At 48.1% G+C, this 14,663-nt stretch overlaps 1 protein-coding gene across 3 annotated transcripts in view; it reads right to left on the reverse strand.

The window, feature by feature from the left end:
• FBLN5 (fibulin 5) overlaps window positions 1-14,663 on the reverse strand; it is a 92,686-nt gene that overhangs the window by 19,725 nt on the left and 58,298 nt on the right. For all 3 annotated transcript variants that reach the window (XM_005222224.5, XM_005222223.5, NM_001014946.1), the window contains 3 exon segments: window positions 11,294-11,416; window positions 6,366-6,482; window positions 2,035-2,154 (listed from right to left, as the gene is read on the reverse strand). In XM_005222224.5, the coding sequence (XP_005222281.1) occupies window positions 2,035-2,154; window positions 6,366-6,482; window positions 11,294-11,416 (360 nt within the window).

Here is a 14,663-nt window from a genome sequence, read left to right on the forward strand (position 1 = left end):
CAGATCCTGGCCAGGAAACAAGCAGCACAGAAAGGGAGTTAAGTAGGAAGGGACAGACAACAAGCTCCCAGCAAACATCCCCGCAACTCCTATCTGACTCTCTGCGACCCCATGGACTGTAGCCCGCCAGGTTCCTCAGCAGAGGGGAGATTTGTCCTGTCCATGGGGTTTTTCAGGTAACAATGTTTGAGTGGGTTGCCATTTTCCTCCTCCAGGGGATCTTCCTGACCCAGGGATCAAAACTATGTCTCCCGTGTCTCGTGCATTGTAGGCAGATGCTTTACCTGCTGAGCCATCAGGGAAGCCCAGGCCCACAGTGGACAGGGGTTAGCTAAAGATTTCAGAAAGTGTGCATCATCACGAATATGGGGAAAAAGATGACCATTTTGGTTAAAGTGAGTCAACTGAAAATTTTTGCCAAAACACCAAGGATGGCTTCTTGACAAACCAAAAGTTTCTTACACTTAGGCTTAGAGAAAGTAAGTTAACACAAATGACACTGAGGTACCCCAGCTCATTTCATCTTTATGACTGCCCATGAAGGTGTTTGTTGGTTGGTTTGTTTTTTAACAAATGTGGAAACTGAGGCTCAGAAAGTGACTTGGCCAGGGAAGGCACTGAACGGGAGAGCTAGAATTTGAAACTGGCTCCTTCTGACTCTACAGTCTCTTCTCTGCAGGTGGCCACATTTGTGGATGTGCAGACAATTCTCCAAAAATGAATGACCCCACTGCGTAATGCTAAACGTTTCACCTCTTAGTTCCTTAGCCCAGATTCCCCAAAGGAGTACTACAGGAGGTGAGGAGAGACGGGGATTGAAATCTAGGAAGAAAGTAGTTTTTTATGCCTGAGGGTATCTTACGGCTATTTCTGGGACTGACATTTAATCGGCCTAAGGCTACTTGTGGCCGTATCTTTCCAGGCCCTGGGGAGAAGAGCTCGTTTGTTTCAGAGAATTCTGTCCCCAAAACACTCTGGTCCTATCTGAAGCTATCACACACGTTCCATTCATGGCCTGGGTCAGTTCCTGTTACGATGAAATCCAGGATTAGAAAACTTTCTATTCTGGAGGATGAAAAGATTTTCACACTCTAGGATATGGCATACTTGTTTTGAAAAATACAGTGAAGCATCATTAGTTTGGACTGTGCTCCTTCACAATTGCTGATGATGCTAAAACTGAATAGAATGGAGTTTAAGTCAACATTTACAAAAAAACAGGAAAAGAAAGAAGAGAAGGAAAAATGAAGCAAAGAATGAAATATACATGGCCCTCTGCAGAATGCTATAGGAACGGATAGGAGTAAGAAGCTACTCCTATTCCCAAGGAGTTTACTGGAGTTTACAAGTTTCTAAGATAATTGTGAGTCCAAGTTTCTAAGATAATTATAAGAGTCCACAAGCTAGCATGAGCAAAGAGTCATAGCTTCCTGGGCTTGGAAAGAATTTACAAAAGGTCAACTGAGCCATATGTGTTCTCACAATAAATTAAGATTTTATTCATTCAACATCCAATCATTCATTAGTTGATTTGAAAACTAGTTACTGCGTGTTCATGATGTGCCAGGTCTGAAGTTAGGCACTGATTGTAGAGACTTTAATAGTCTACATACATAATCTCATTCATTCAACACTCCCCCTCCCAACCCTACCCTGTGAGACTTGCTTTTATTCCTGCTATCATTCTGTTAGTACTATCTGCCCTATTCCCATGACTTGACTCAGTGCTGGGTGAAGACAGATAACTCAAACCAGCATGCAAAATTAGGCAATTCCTCTTCCTCTTCAACCCCATGTCAGATCCTAAAAGTTAGCTCCACTGATTTTTGCATTAAGGGTCAAATAACAAGGGACGTGCAGTTGCATGCCACCTTTGGGAAGTGACTCATCTGTTTTGTGTGCTTGTAACCCCGCTGCACTGGAAAATGTCCCAAACTGGAAATCTGTCTGGGAAACAAGAGGAAACACCTGTGAAGAAACCCCTGTCCCAGTGCCCCTAGGACAAGTGGAAGTCTCCAAAGCCAAGCTCATTACCACTGCAATGAACGCCATCATCCTCGAGTTCATATCCTGGGTCACAGCGGCAGATGAAAGAGCCATAGGTGTTGACACAGGTTTGTACACAGGGATTCTCAGTTGCACACTCGTTCACGTCTGTGAAAAACAAAAGCATATCACTGACCATTCCCACAAGAGAACGTTTGTATTAACTCGGCAGAAGGATGCACCAGCAACGAAACCCACTACCACCAGGAGACCAGATCCACAGATGCCAAGGCTCTCCATCTAAGACCTGTCGGATGGAGACTCAGACCCCAGAGTGTCCACTGAAGAAGCCTGGGCTCCATCCACCAGATCTACAGATACCAAGGCTCTCCATCTAAGACCTGTCAGATGGAGACTCAGACCCCAGAGTGTCCACTGAAGAAGCATGGGCTCCATCCACCAGATCTACAGATACCAAGGCTCTCCATCTAAGACCTGTCAGATGGAGACTCAGACCCCAGAGTGTCCACTGAAGAAGCATGGGCTCCATCCATACTTTCCCTCTGGGGTTGCAAGTTAGGAAGGGTGGAAATGGCGTGTATACATATCATATATGTGTGCCGACATGTACACGTTTACACCTCCAAGGAAGTCTACTCTCCAAGGCTCGCCAACAGGAATTTCTAGGCTACATCTGCTCCTTCCCACCCCCAATTAGCTCTTACCTCACCCCCACTGACTTTGAAGTTCCAGATAAAGAGGTAAATAAGCATGATAATTTACAAAAGATAACCATTCACTATCACTGTGGACTGAACTGTGCCCCCTCCAAAATTCCTGTGTTGAAACCCTCATCCCCACATGTGATGATATTTGGACTTGGGGCCTTTGGGAGGTAATTAAGGTTAAATGAATTCATAAAGGCGGGGCCCTTATGAAAAGAAGCACTGGGGCTCTTGCTCTTGCTCTTTCTGTTGTGTGATGACTGGGGGAAGGTGGCCACCTACAAGCCAAGAAGCACCCAAGCAGCCAATCATGCTGGTACCTTCACCTTGGACTTTCAGCCTCCACAACTGGGAGAAAGTAAATTTATGTTGTCTAAGCCACCACGGTCTATGGTATAATATTTTATCATGGCAGCCTGAGCCGACTATGATAGATGGACTTAAATAATGTCACTGATTATTACAGAAGGATCTCGTACTCACCGAATCCTTTCACCCCATGTTACAAGTTCAGTAGGTTAAGGAGAGAACCACAAAAGGGCACAAGGAAACTTTAAGGAGTGATGGGATATTCGTTGGGCTTCCCAGGTGGCACCAATGGTAAAGAACTCACCTGCCAATGCAGGAGACATAAGAGATGAGGGTTTGATCCCAGCATCTGGAAGATCCCCTGGAGGAGAGCATGGCAACCCACTCCAGTATTTTCCCCTGGAGAAGCCCATGGACAGAGAAGCCTGACAGGCTACAGTCCATAGGGTTGCAAAAAGTCGGACATGACTGAAGCGACTTAGCACACACGCATGGGATATTCACTGTCTTGAGCTGGCGATGGTTTCGTGGGGATATATGTTTGTCAAAGTGCATGAAATCGTGTGCCTTTAACAGTGCAGTTCATCTTATGTCAATTATACATCAACAAAGATGTTTATCTTGGTTTTGAAGTTGAGACATGTGCCCAAGTCCCCAAGCTAGCAAGGGCACAGTTGAAAATGGGACGTGAGTCAAGGGTCTTTCTGCAATATACAGGATTCATCCTGCAGAGCTCAGAGAAGGGGAGGCAAGGAGGGAGCCGTTACTACAATGGCACTGGCTGGCCCATTTTAAACTCCTCTCCCTGATACTCCATATGACAATGACCAAAGTGCCAGCTGAGGAAATTTCTATCCCTTTCAAAGTCCAGGGAAACCTCTTCAGACTCTTAATAGAGATTTGAATGCTTTCAGAATTAAAAGGGAAGTGGCTCGAGAAGTTTTCCTTACAGAAGAGGGCAAGCCCATATCTACATTGCTCCCACATCCTGGCATCTTTGAAACTTTCAGAGGGGCAAAAAAAAAAAAAAATAGATGGCCATGCAGGGCAAGTCCAGGGAGATGCCAGTCTCCACCAGTGCAAAGGAAGTCTAGAGGCTGTCCACCCAGGAGGCCAGGAAAATGTCGTGATGCCAGGCTGTCCAGGCAGGACTGCACCAAGGAGGAGAGCTCGAGTCCTCGGCTTCCAGCCAGAGGCTGGCTGTGCAAGGACAGCAAGCTCAAGACCTGCCCTCTTACAGCCTCAGCTACTTGCACTTCTGCCCCCAGGGCCCTGGTGGCCCTCTCTGGCCAGCCCTGCCCTCCACACATACCCAAGGGCCCTTCTGAATCCCCCGCTCCCCACTCCAACCTGCTGGACAGGACGACTGGACTCTTGGGCTTTACACTCCTTTCTGCCACCACCTAACTGTGTGACTCTGGCCAAGTTGCTTAACCTCTTTGAAGCCTGATTTCCTCATCTGCCCTGCCTACCTCACAAGGCTATTGTTGGGGCTCAGTGAAATGAACAAATGTGACAATCCTTTGACGAGGGCAAAGCCCTCTACCTTGCTTGAGGTGTTAGGAATACAAAAGCTCGCTGGAGTTTGTCACATCCTGTGTCATCGTGGGCCCTGCTGATGCAATATCCCAGTGGCTGAGTGCCTGCGTCCAGGCCTGGGTGCTGTGTCTGTCGCTTTATCACACTGCTGGACCCGGAGCCAGGTATGTTAACTGCTCCTTGTCAGAGGATGCTCTCCATGGGACACAAGGGCCTTTGGGCTTCTCTGTGTGTGGCTGTGCCTTAGGAGGGGCTGGCATCTCGAACCTCCAGCCCTGGCACAGAGAAGCCTGCATCTGCGCTAAGCCACTTATCACAGCAGCAAAGGAGCCAGGCGCCTGCTCCCCTGCCCAATCAGCTCCCTCAACCTCCCAGGCCAGCCTCTGCTCTCAGAAGAAAATGACCTCTCCTGGCGAGAGGAACACAGTCGAGACTTCTTGGAACAATCAGCAGAACCAGCTTTGGAAGAGAGACTGACAAAGAATCCAGGATCCAGCTCTTTAACGCTGATGCCTTCCTGTTTACTCAATGATTTAGATACGATTAAACTAATGGAGACATAATATCCTCCAACTAGCTGGCCAGGAGCCTGCCAGCCAGACCTCAAGTGCTGTGACAAGGAAATGGATCCTGCAAAAGCTGGTGGCAGGCTCCAAACAAAGACCTCATTCTGAGTCTCTGGCGCTGTCCCCACCCTGGATGGGGCAGCTGCCAGGGACTGGAGGCCCCGGGCTGGGGGCTGGGGGAGGGGAGCTGGGGGCCAGGCAGGACTTATGCTAATTCTTTGGGTCTTAAGTCCCCTGTTCACTTCCTGAGCAGAAGATACCTTCAGCTGGAAGCTGCCATAAGCCTGGAACTTGTTTTTCTTACTTATCAGTATGTGACGCAATCATGTGAAAGTCAGAAAATGCCTTTGTTTCATTCTGTTACTTCGGGGAATGTCGGGTTGTAAGGGAAGTTACCACCATCACCATCCTATTACTCCTTAAAATAATAGGCCCTCCTAGCATGGACAAGGGAAAGCTATAATGACAGGCATTGAAGTTGCCTGTGGGGCTTCCCCTGTGACTCCGGGGTAAAGAATCTGCCTGCCAATGCAGGAGACAAGGGTTCCATCCCTGATCCAGGAAGATCTCTCATGGCACTAAGCAACTCATCCCGTGTGCCACAACTACTGAAACCCCCAAGCCCTAGAGCACGCCCTCTGCAACAAGAGAAGCTACCACGATGAGAAGCCCACGCACCACAGCTAGAGAGTAGCTCCTGCTTGCTGCAACTAGAGAAAGCCTGTGCAGCAATGAAGACCCTGCACAGCCAAAAGTAAAATAAATGAAGAAAATTATTATTTTTTAAAAGTTGCCTGTGAAACCCTTGCATAAAGTATATGTGAATACCTCGCAATTCATCAGGAATCAGGAGCCCTCTTTCTTTTATCCCTCTTTGGGCCTTGGGAGTTGAACTCAGTCAGGCTAAGAGGACATGTGAGAAAGCTTCTGACTGATCAAAAATGTTGGCAAGGCTACTTGTGGACAGCGGATACACAGAGAGAAGCAAATCCATGAAATCGTAAGCTCCCAGCTGGTGGATGATGTGGTTCTAATCTCAGTAAATGCGCAGAGTACATCCTGACATGTTTCACATAAGCTCAGTTAGGATCTCAGGTTTCTGTAAGCAACGGCATGAACAGGCAGTGAGTGGAAATACACTTTAACAAAGGCGTTTCCCACCGACATAAGCTGTCAGACTCTGAAGAAGACAGCATCTAGGGTTTCACACTGTGTTCAAGTTATCATTCACATCACATACCTTGGCAAGACCTTCCATCCTCGTTGAGGGTAAAACCAGGGTTGCATGTACAGGAATAAGATCCGGGAACATTCGCGCACAGCTGCTGGCAGTAGCCATAACGACATTCATCAATGTCTGGAAACAGAATTGCAAGCAAGATAAGATATTTCTTCTCCATCACCGATGCCACCCCCAGCATCATTATTGCCCGTCTCTTCTGGAACAGGATCACAAAGGGAAGCAAAGGGGAGCTAACGCAAAGACAGCACCGACTAAGCCTCAGGGAGGGTAACACCCCTCTGGATTCCAGGCTCAATCTCCCCACCATCCTCCCTGACCTGTCTCAGTCTTGTGTGAACACCTGAATCTATCTTGAAAGTTGCAGAAAACAATTTTTTGCTTAGAGAGGAACGTTGGTCCAGGTGACCTCTAGGATTTCATCCGAATCTAAGACTTAACGCTAAGACGGATCCAACCCTGACAGGTGCTCTAAGATTCTACAGAAGCGTGTCACTGCCCTGGGAACAGACCAGTTAAAGTGTAAAAGGATTCCATAGCCTGGTTCCTGTAGGCTCTTTGCCAGCTCCACTAATAATGAATATGGGGACCTCCCTGGTGATTCAGTGGTTAAGAATCTACCCGGTAATGCAGGGGACATGAGTTCAATCCCCGATCAGGGAACTAAGATCCCAAACATCATGGGGCAATTCAATGCGTGCAGCACATCTAGAGAAGCCACCACTCGCCACAACCAGGCCTGCCTGCTTCAACGAAAGACCCCGCATGATGCAACTAAGACCTGACACAGCCAAATAATCATTTCTCTAAAAATAATAATAAGTAATGAATATGTCTGGCTGTTGGGAACAAGACTGAGTACAGTCTAGGCTGAGCTGGGGAGCATTGCAGTCTGGAGACCTGTGAACCCAGGAGCACAAGGATGCTGGAGTTCGCCTTGAATCTCCTCCTTGTAGCACAGCAGCCATCAAACTCTGGATAAACACACTTTTTTAAACTACAACCAGCCTTTCTTGAGCAAGCAGCTATGTGGGTGAATGGTTCCTTTTAGCAGAGCCAGGCTGACATGTGCCAGTCAGTGGGGAGTCTGAGGTTATGGGAAAGCACTTCCCAACACCCCAAGCTGATGGGCTGGAGAAACCACTCCTGCAAGATAGGATGTTTTGAATGAAGCCTCCAGGTGGGGACTAAGCTCTCACTTGATTTATACCTATCACGGGTCCCTATTTCACGCTCAACTCCTCCTAAACGTTTTCCCTCTGGTATCCCAGTTCCTTTGGAACCAGGGTCCATTCAGGGTTTTGAAGACCAGCTTAGAACTTTTCTCTGTGCCTGGCTTCTATCACCTACTGCCAGAAAGCAGTAGCCCCTCACTGGAAGGACTGATGCTGAAGCTCCAGTACTTTGATGCTGATGAGAAGAGCTGACTCATTGGAAAAGACTGACGCTGGGAAAGATTGAGGGCAGGAAGAGAAGGGGGTGACAGAGGATGAAATGGTTGGATGGCATCACCAACTCAATGGACATAAGTTTGAGCAAACTCCAGGAGAGAGTAAAGGACAGGAAAGCCTGGTGAGCTGCAATACATAGGGTCACAAAGAATTGGACAAGACTGAATGACTGAACAACTGCCAGAAGGGACCCCACCTCCACATTACTCATTATTCAGCCCCCCTCAGAAGCTGTGCCCTGCCCTTGTCACTCTGTTTTATCTCTGAGTGGTAGCTACTTTTAACCCAGCTCACCCCACCGCTGAGTGGCATGCAGCTCCCACGTGGGAAGCACATTGACTTGTGCAGTTGCTGGTCCTGACTCTTATGTGGGTGCAGTTGGGTGCATCCCCAAGCCCAGAGAGGCAGCAGGGGGAAAAGAGGGCATCTTCTGCCTTAGGGGTAGCTTGGAGGAAAGGCAATCCCCTGGCCCTTCTTTTTCTGCAAAGGCAATGCCTCCAAAGTCATGCAGAAAGGGTGGTGGATGGCTATGGAACTTGCACCTTGAAAGCAAAAGAAGAGTTTGGCCAGGAGAAGGCACAAGTTTAGCCATATTGGGGAAAGTGAAAGTGAAGTCACTCAGTCGTGTCCGACTTTTTGCGACCTGTGAACTGTAGCCCACCAAACTCCTCCGTCCATGGGATTCTCCAGGCAAGAATACTAGAGTGGGTTGCCATTTCCTTCTCCATTTCCTTTCTTCTTGGAGAAAGGTCCTCACTTTGGATGTCAATTGTAAGCAGACTGTGCGTGCAGCACCAATTAGGCCTCCAGGAGCATCCTTCCTAAAGCTTCATGCTCTGTGAATAAGAACAACCCTCCTGGTGGAGGAATGTCCCAGTTACTGTCCCCACTCAGACGGGGAGGGGTTTCCTGGCCCCAAGGTCTCTGCAATCCAGCCTGTGTGTCCCGGTCACCTGGTCTTCTCTAGCACCCCCTGGTGGTGGAAAAAATGGACTGAAAAACAGGACACAGATTTTAGACCCAATAGCATATTCAAAAGCAGAGACATTACTTTGCCAACAAAGGTCTGTCTAGTCAAGGCTATGGTTTTTCCTGTGGTCATGTATGGATGTGAGAGTTGGACTGTGAAGAAGGCTGAGTGCCGAAGAATTGATGCTTTTGAACTGTGGTGTTGGAGAAGACTCTTGAGAGTCCCTTGGACTACAGGGAGATCCAACCAGTCCATTCTGAAGGAGATCAGCCCTGGGATTTCTTTGGAAGGAATGATGCTAAAGCTGAAACTCCAGTACTTTGGCCACCTCATGTGAAGAGTTGACTCATTGGAAAAGACTCTGATGCTGGGAGGGATTGGGGGCAGGAGGAGAAGGGGACGACAGAGGTTGAGATGGCTGGATGGCATCACTGACTCAATGGATGTGAGCCTGAGTGAACTCCGGGAGTTGGTGATGGACAGGGAGGCCTGGCGTGCTGTGATTCATGGGGTCTCAAAGAGTCGGACATGACTGAGCAACTGAACTGAACTGAACTCTTTGTCCAACATGTTCCTCCTCTATGCGTCTCACTTTCCAACTCTATAAAAGGTGGATGACATAATATATAACATCCCTTCCAGCTCTGAAATGCTACATATTGAGTTCCCATACAAATAACTCACACTGATCTGCTTATGTTCAAATCAGTGGCCTCAGATTTTCCATAATAGCCGAGGTTGGTTAAAATGCAAAGCAATCATCATATTCACACATGCCCATGTGCAGCCAACTCTTCGGTGCCTGGAAAGGAGAACCAAGTGAGGTCCAGGCTGGCTTGTCAGGCCCCTTTGGGCAGGGCTCTAGAGGTGACCTCAACACAGTTTCAATCAAGAGAAAACGGGAAAAAAGAATCTTTTTGTCTGTTTGTTTCCATGAGGTTGTTTGGATTTATTTCTTAGCACCTCCAGGACTGACTTTCAGGCAACAGCAGCGTCTTGAGACTTTAAACTAGAAGGGCTTTTCCAAGAAACAGCAAAGAAATCACACCCTAGAAAGAGAAATTGCAGTGACAACTAGAGATTGTTATGAGTGCGTGCACTTGGCTAAACCAAAGACTAGAGGGGAAGAAAGAAAAATAGCCCTCCAGGAAAAATAAACAGAGGGATCATATAGCCAATGCCAACTGCAAGGGAGAAAATTCTCAATAGGTGCTGACTGACTTTTTAAAAAAGACCAGAGCTAGACGGGTGGGCATGGGGTGGGGGATATGGTGGGGTATTGGAAGGAGATGATGTTAGATCTGAATCCCCTGATTCATATTTGAAACCTGGGACATTTCTATGACAAAGCAAGCACTCCCTTCTATCGGTAGGATTTCTAATTAGGGACAGAATAACCCTCACCTCTACCACTTCCTGCCTCTGTTATAAATTTCCAAAGGCAGAAAAAAGGTCTAGGTAAGACCAAATATGAACCTTTAAAAATTACAGTAAAAAATCCTGATGATGGAGAGGCAGTGACGAAGGCCTGAAAAGCACCTTCTTATCCTGGCAGAGTCTTTATTAAACTCTATATAAACAGGGTAGTGAAAGGGAGGAAGACCGCAAGGCTCAGGGCCTGAAAAGCAGGGTAAGCAGCTGCAGCCATGATGGATCGATCCCAACTGTCAACAGCAGGGAGCCAGGCTGCCGCAAGCTTGGATTTGCCACAAGTCTGCATTTGGGACTGGACAAAAACATGTTTTGGTGGTTCAGTGGTAAAGAATCTACCTGCGATGCAGGAGATGCAGATCCGATCTGTGGGTTGGGAAGATCCCCTGGAGAAGGAAATGGCAACCCACTCCAATATTCCTGCCTGGGAAACCCCATGAATAGAGGAACCTGGAAGGCCATAGTCCATTGGGTTGCAAGAGATACAACTTAGTGAGTAAACCACCACCATTGTCATAATAAAAATAAGAGAAAGTGAAAGTGGCTCAGTCATGTCCGACTCTTTGCAACCCCATGGACTATACAGTCCATGGAATTCTCCAGGCCAGAATACTGGAGTGGGTAGCCTTTCCCTTCTCTAGGGGATCTTCCCAACCCAGGGATCTAACCCAGGTCTCCTGCATTGCAGGCAGATTTTTTACCAGCTTAGCCATGAGGGAATACTGGATTGGGTAGATCCAAGAATACTGGAGTGGGTAGCCTATCCCTTCACCAGTGGATCTTCCTGACCCAGGAATCAAACCGGAGTCTTCTGCATTGTAGGCAGATTCTTTACCAACTGAGCAATCAGAGAAGCCCAAAAATAAGAAAGTGGGGGGAAAAAATTCCTGGTGATGACATGCCGTCATGCGGTGATGGTGACAAGTGATCTTAAAGGGTGGTGCTCCATGTAAGCTCAACAATCTTCTGCCACCCACAACCCCAAAGAAAAGCCCATTGCCCTTAAGCCACCCAGCCATGACCACGATTCACAATACCCCCAGGCAATCATTCACTTTCAAGAGCTTCTGTATTACCTAAGCACTGGCCTTCAAGCAGCCAGTAGCCATCCGTGCAGGAACAGGTGTAGCCTCCTTCGGTGTTGATGCAAATCTGGGTAGGGTTACACTGGTGGGAGTCCGTTGCACACTCATCCACATCTGTAACACAGACATATTCCAAAGAATGTCACCTACATCTGTTTAGAGCCCTTGGAGCCACCAGAGGTGCTAACTGCTTGCTTGTCTGGCTGGGAGGCAGTTGATTATGTCCCTGGATTACATCACCTCCCTAACAGGTACCACTAGGAGACCCTGGCTTTTCTGGAGGGGGCCGAGCTAATCTGCTCCCTGGAAAATCTACAAGGGAAATGGCCAAAAAGAAAACACACATCCTTAAGCACTGTTCTGCCATCCTGTCCAACATTCTCTGAAAACAAGTTCACCTTGATGACAACCATTACTTGATTTAGAAATGTATTTTGTATTAGGTTCATCCATTCACATATAAACAGGTCTGCTGTGTACCTTCTGGGTGCACAGAGCCATGATAAACACCTCTGAGAACAAGAACAGAAGGAAGAGAAACATCCCTCGTTAGTGGAAGCTTGTGAGTCACTTGACTGCATCCACACAGGAAAATCTTTTCATTTGGGGCCCCTGCATCTTCAGGAAGCTTCTAGGAGCCCTCCAGCCTTCCCTCCTCCACTCCAGAGCTCTGGGGCTCACCTCCTGCTGCCCTGTACTCAGATTGGGTTTCTCCATGCTGTCATTACACATGGCCATCTGTCTGCTGCCGGGCAGGTACTTGTGCCAAGTCAGTCCCTTCTCCTTCAGTGGGACCATCAAAGCGCAGAGACCAAGCTGTATTATGCCCACGTTTCTCATATGGTGTACGCAGTACTCAAGACTGTTTCAGCTGAAACGAATCCTACTTTCTTTTCTCCCCACACTGCACCTTAGGGAGTCCTGGAACAGGTGCTCCTGACACCACGCCCTCACTTTGACAAAACTCCATAGGGATTCACCCCGCACACTTAATTCATCTGGCCTGGCCCTGCCTCTCCCCTTCACTCCCACCCTCACCTGCCTGCATCCTTAGTAGGGCTCTGGCCTTTTGCCCTCTCATCAGGGTTTGCTCATCTACACCCTACCCCTCCAGAATGGACCATCGCACCATCAGAAATATCAAGTTGACAAAAAGTTTGTTAGGGTTTTGCCATAACAGCTTCTGAAAAACCCAAACAAACATTTTGGCCAACCCAGTAGCATTAAAAGCTGCACTTCACTGAGACTGAGCCGTGCACCTGGCTCCTCATTTTCCTCTCACAGTCGCCCCATGCAGTGGGCTCGTGATTCCCATTTTACAGATGAGAAAATGTTGCCAAACATGCTATAGCATCGAGGTCTGTGCAGGGATGACAGGGCTCATGCTGCCGGGCCCTGGCAGGTCACGCAGAGGAGAGAGGGTTGAGCTTTTGCTGCCTTTTCCTGCCCCACCTGGGAAACTGTCTGCCTCTTAACATTGTAGATGGCAGACTGGGGGTGGGGGGAGGGGGCGGTGGTGCAGCGCTGGGGGGCCCCGAGGATTCCAAAGTGTTAGCTCCATAGGTAGTACAGGGGTGTACTCAGGAAGCGAGCACAACTGATCCAGTGAAACAAACATTCAGCCAGGTAAGTGATGGTCTCCTGGGTCCAAGGACACCACCCACCACAGTCCACCACCACGTGCCTCATCAGTCAACACCAAGGACGCTGGTTGGTTCCCACCCCAGCCCAGTGACCAGAGTCTGGACATCACATGGAACCAGGCTCCAGCCTTCTCAACATGGACAACCTCCAAGAACCTACTTCCAGGGTGGCAGCCATCTCTGCTGCACCCCAACGATGTACAGCCTTGATGGCAAAGACCCAGGGCCGTTCTCAGCTGCAAGAACTCCTGCCTTGGCCCCAGGCATCGCCTCCAGCCCCAGCTCTGCCCACCCAGCAAAGCCTCCCAGGGGATCCCGCAAATAATGCTTGGCCAGCAGCCGCTCCTGCTCAAATCCGTATCGAAGCCTAGGATAATAAATAAAGCCACTATCGGCCAGCACATATTTACATTTTTCCGGCGGGAAGTGATGGATGACAATTGTACCCTGGGAACAACTCTGCCTTAGGAATGTGTGCTCTTTATCCTGCTTCAAGGGGAACGGAGGGTGAAGGAGCAGCAGAGCCGTCAGAGAGCCCTGGGGACAGCAAGTTCCAGGGCTCTGTGCTGTGTAACCGGCATGGAGACGACGTGCCCCCAGTAGCTGATAGACAGCCACCAAACTGGGAGAGGCCCAGACTGGGCCCAGAGGAGCATGGGAGGCCTCAATGTGTAGGCAGGTACAAACTATTCAAATCATCCAGAAACAAAATCTCTAAGGTTTATTTTTTTAAAATCCACCATTTTTACTCAGTTAAAGAATTAACTCAGTTATACTGCATATCTGTTGATGGACATTCAAAAAACTACTTGAATTGACTGATTGGATGTCTTGAACGGGTTGAATTCATTGTCAATTGATTGACCTTGAACGGATGGTCAATCTAAATATGTTCTGAGAACTCAGTAAGTCTGGGAGTCTCTGGGGGAAGTATGTCCCATATTTATATCCTCAAAATATACCTGGTTTTAACTTGGGTCCATGCATGTGTTAAATCATGTCTGATCCTTTGTGACCCCATGGACTGTAGCCCACCAGGCTCCTCTTGTCCATTGGTTTTCCAGGCAAGAATACTGCAGTGGGTTGCCATTTCCTCCTCCAAGGGATCTTCCTCCTCCAAGGGATCTTCCCACAGGATGGAACCCATGTCTCCTCCTTGCGTCCCCTGCATTGGCAGGCGGGTTCTTTAACACTTAACCCAGCTGGGAAGTCCCCACCTCAGGTCCATAGTAAATGTTCAATGAATGAATGAATGAACACATGGGCAACACACATTAAGGCCTTTGAGTCCCCAGACAAGTTTTTCCAGCCAACTTGCTGACAAGTGTGTAGACTTTAAAAACAACCACCTCCACTGAAAACCCCCATCAGCTTGCACACCTGAGGAGCTGAAACTGAGAACGTTCACGCCTTGGGTTCCGCACGAGGTGAAAAGACTCATCACACATTCCAGCTCACAGCTGAATTGCTTACATTAAATACCTTTGATTTAAATAACAGAAGGGAAAAAAATACGTCGAACCACTCCCAAGGACATTCTTTGGCAAAGGGGCCTTTTCTGCACCAGTGGAAAAGTACAAGTTAGGGCAACCTAAGTAAGTACCATTATCCTCAGATGCAAATTGTGCTGGTTACTTCTTCCCTTTTCTGTGTAATGTTTAGGAAACGTCCCTTAAGAGAAGAGGATGCTGGGTTCATTCAATCATTCATGCCCTCGC

The sequence above is a fragment of the Bos taurus genome, chromosome 21, assembly GCF_002263795.3.
Source record: "Bos taurus isolate L1 Dominette 01449 registration number 42190680 breed Hereford chromosome 21, ARS-UCD2.0, whole genome shotgun sequence".
In the NCBI taxonomy this organism is placed as follows: Eukaryota; Metazoa; Chordata; class Mammalia; order Artiodactyla; family Bovidae; genus Bos; species Bos taurus.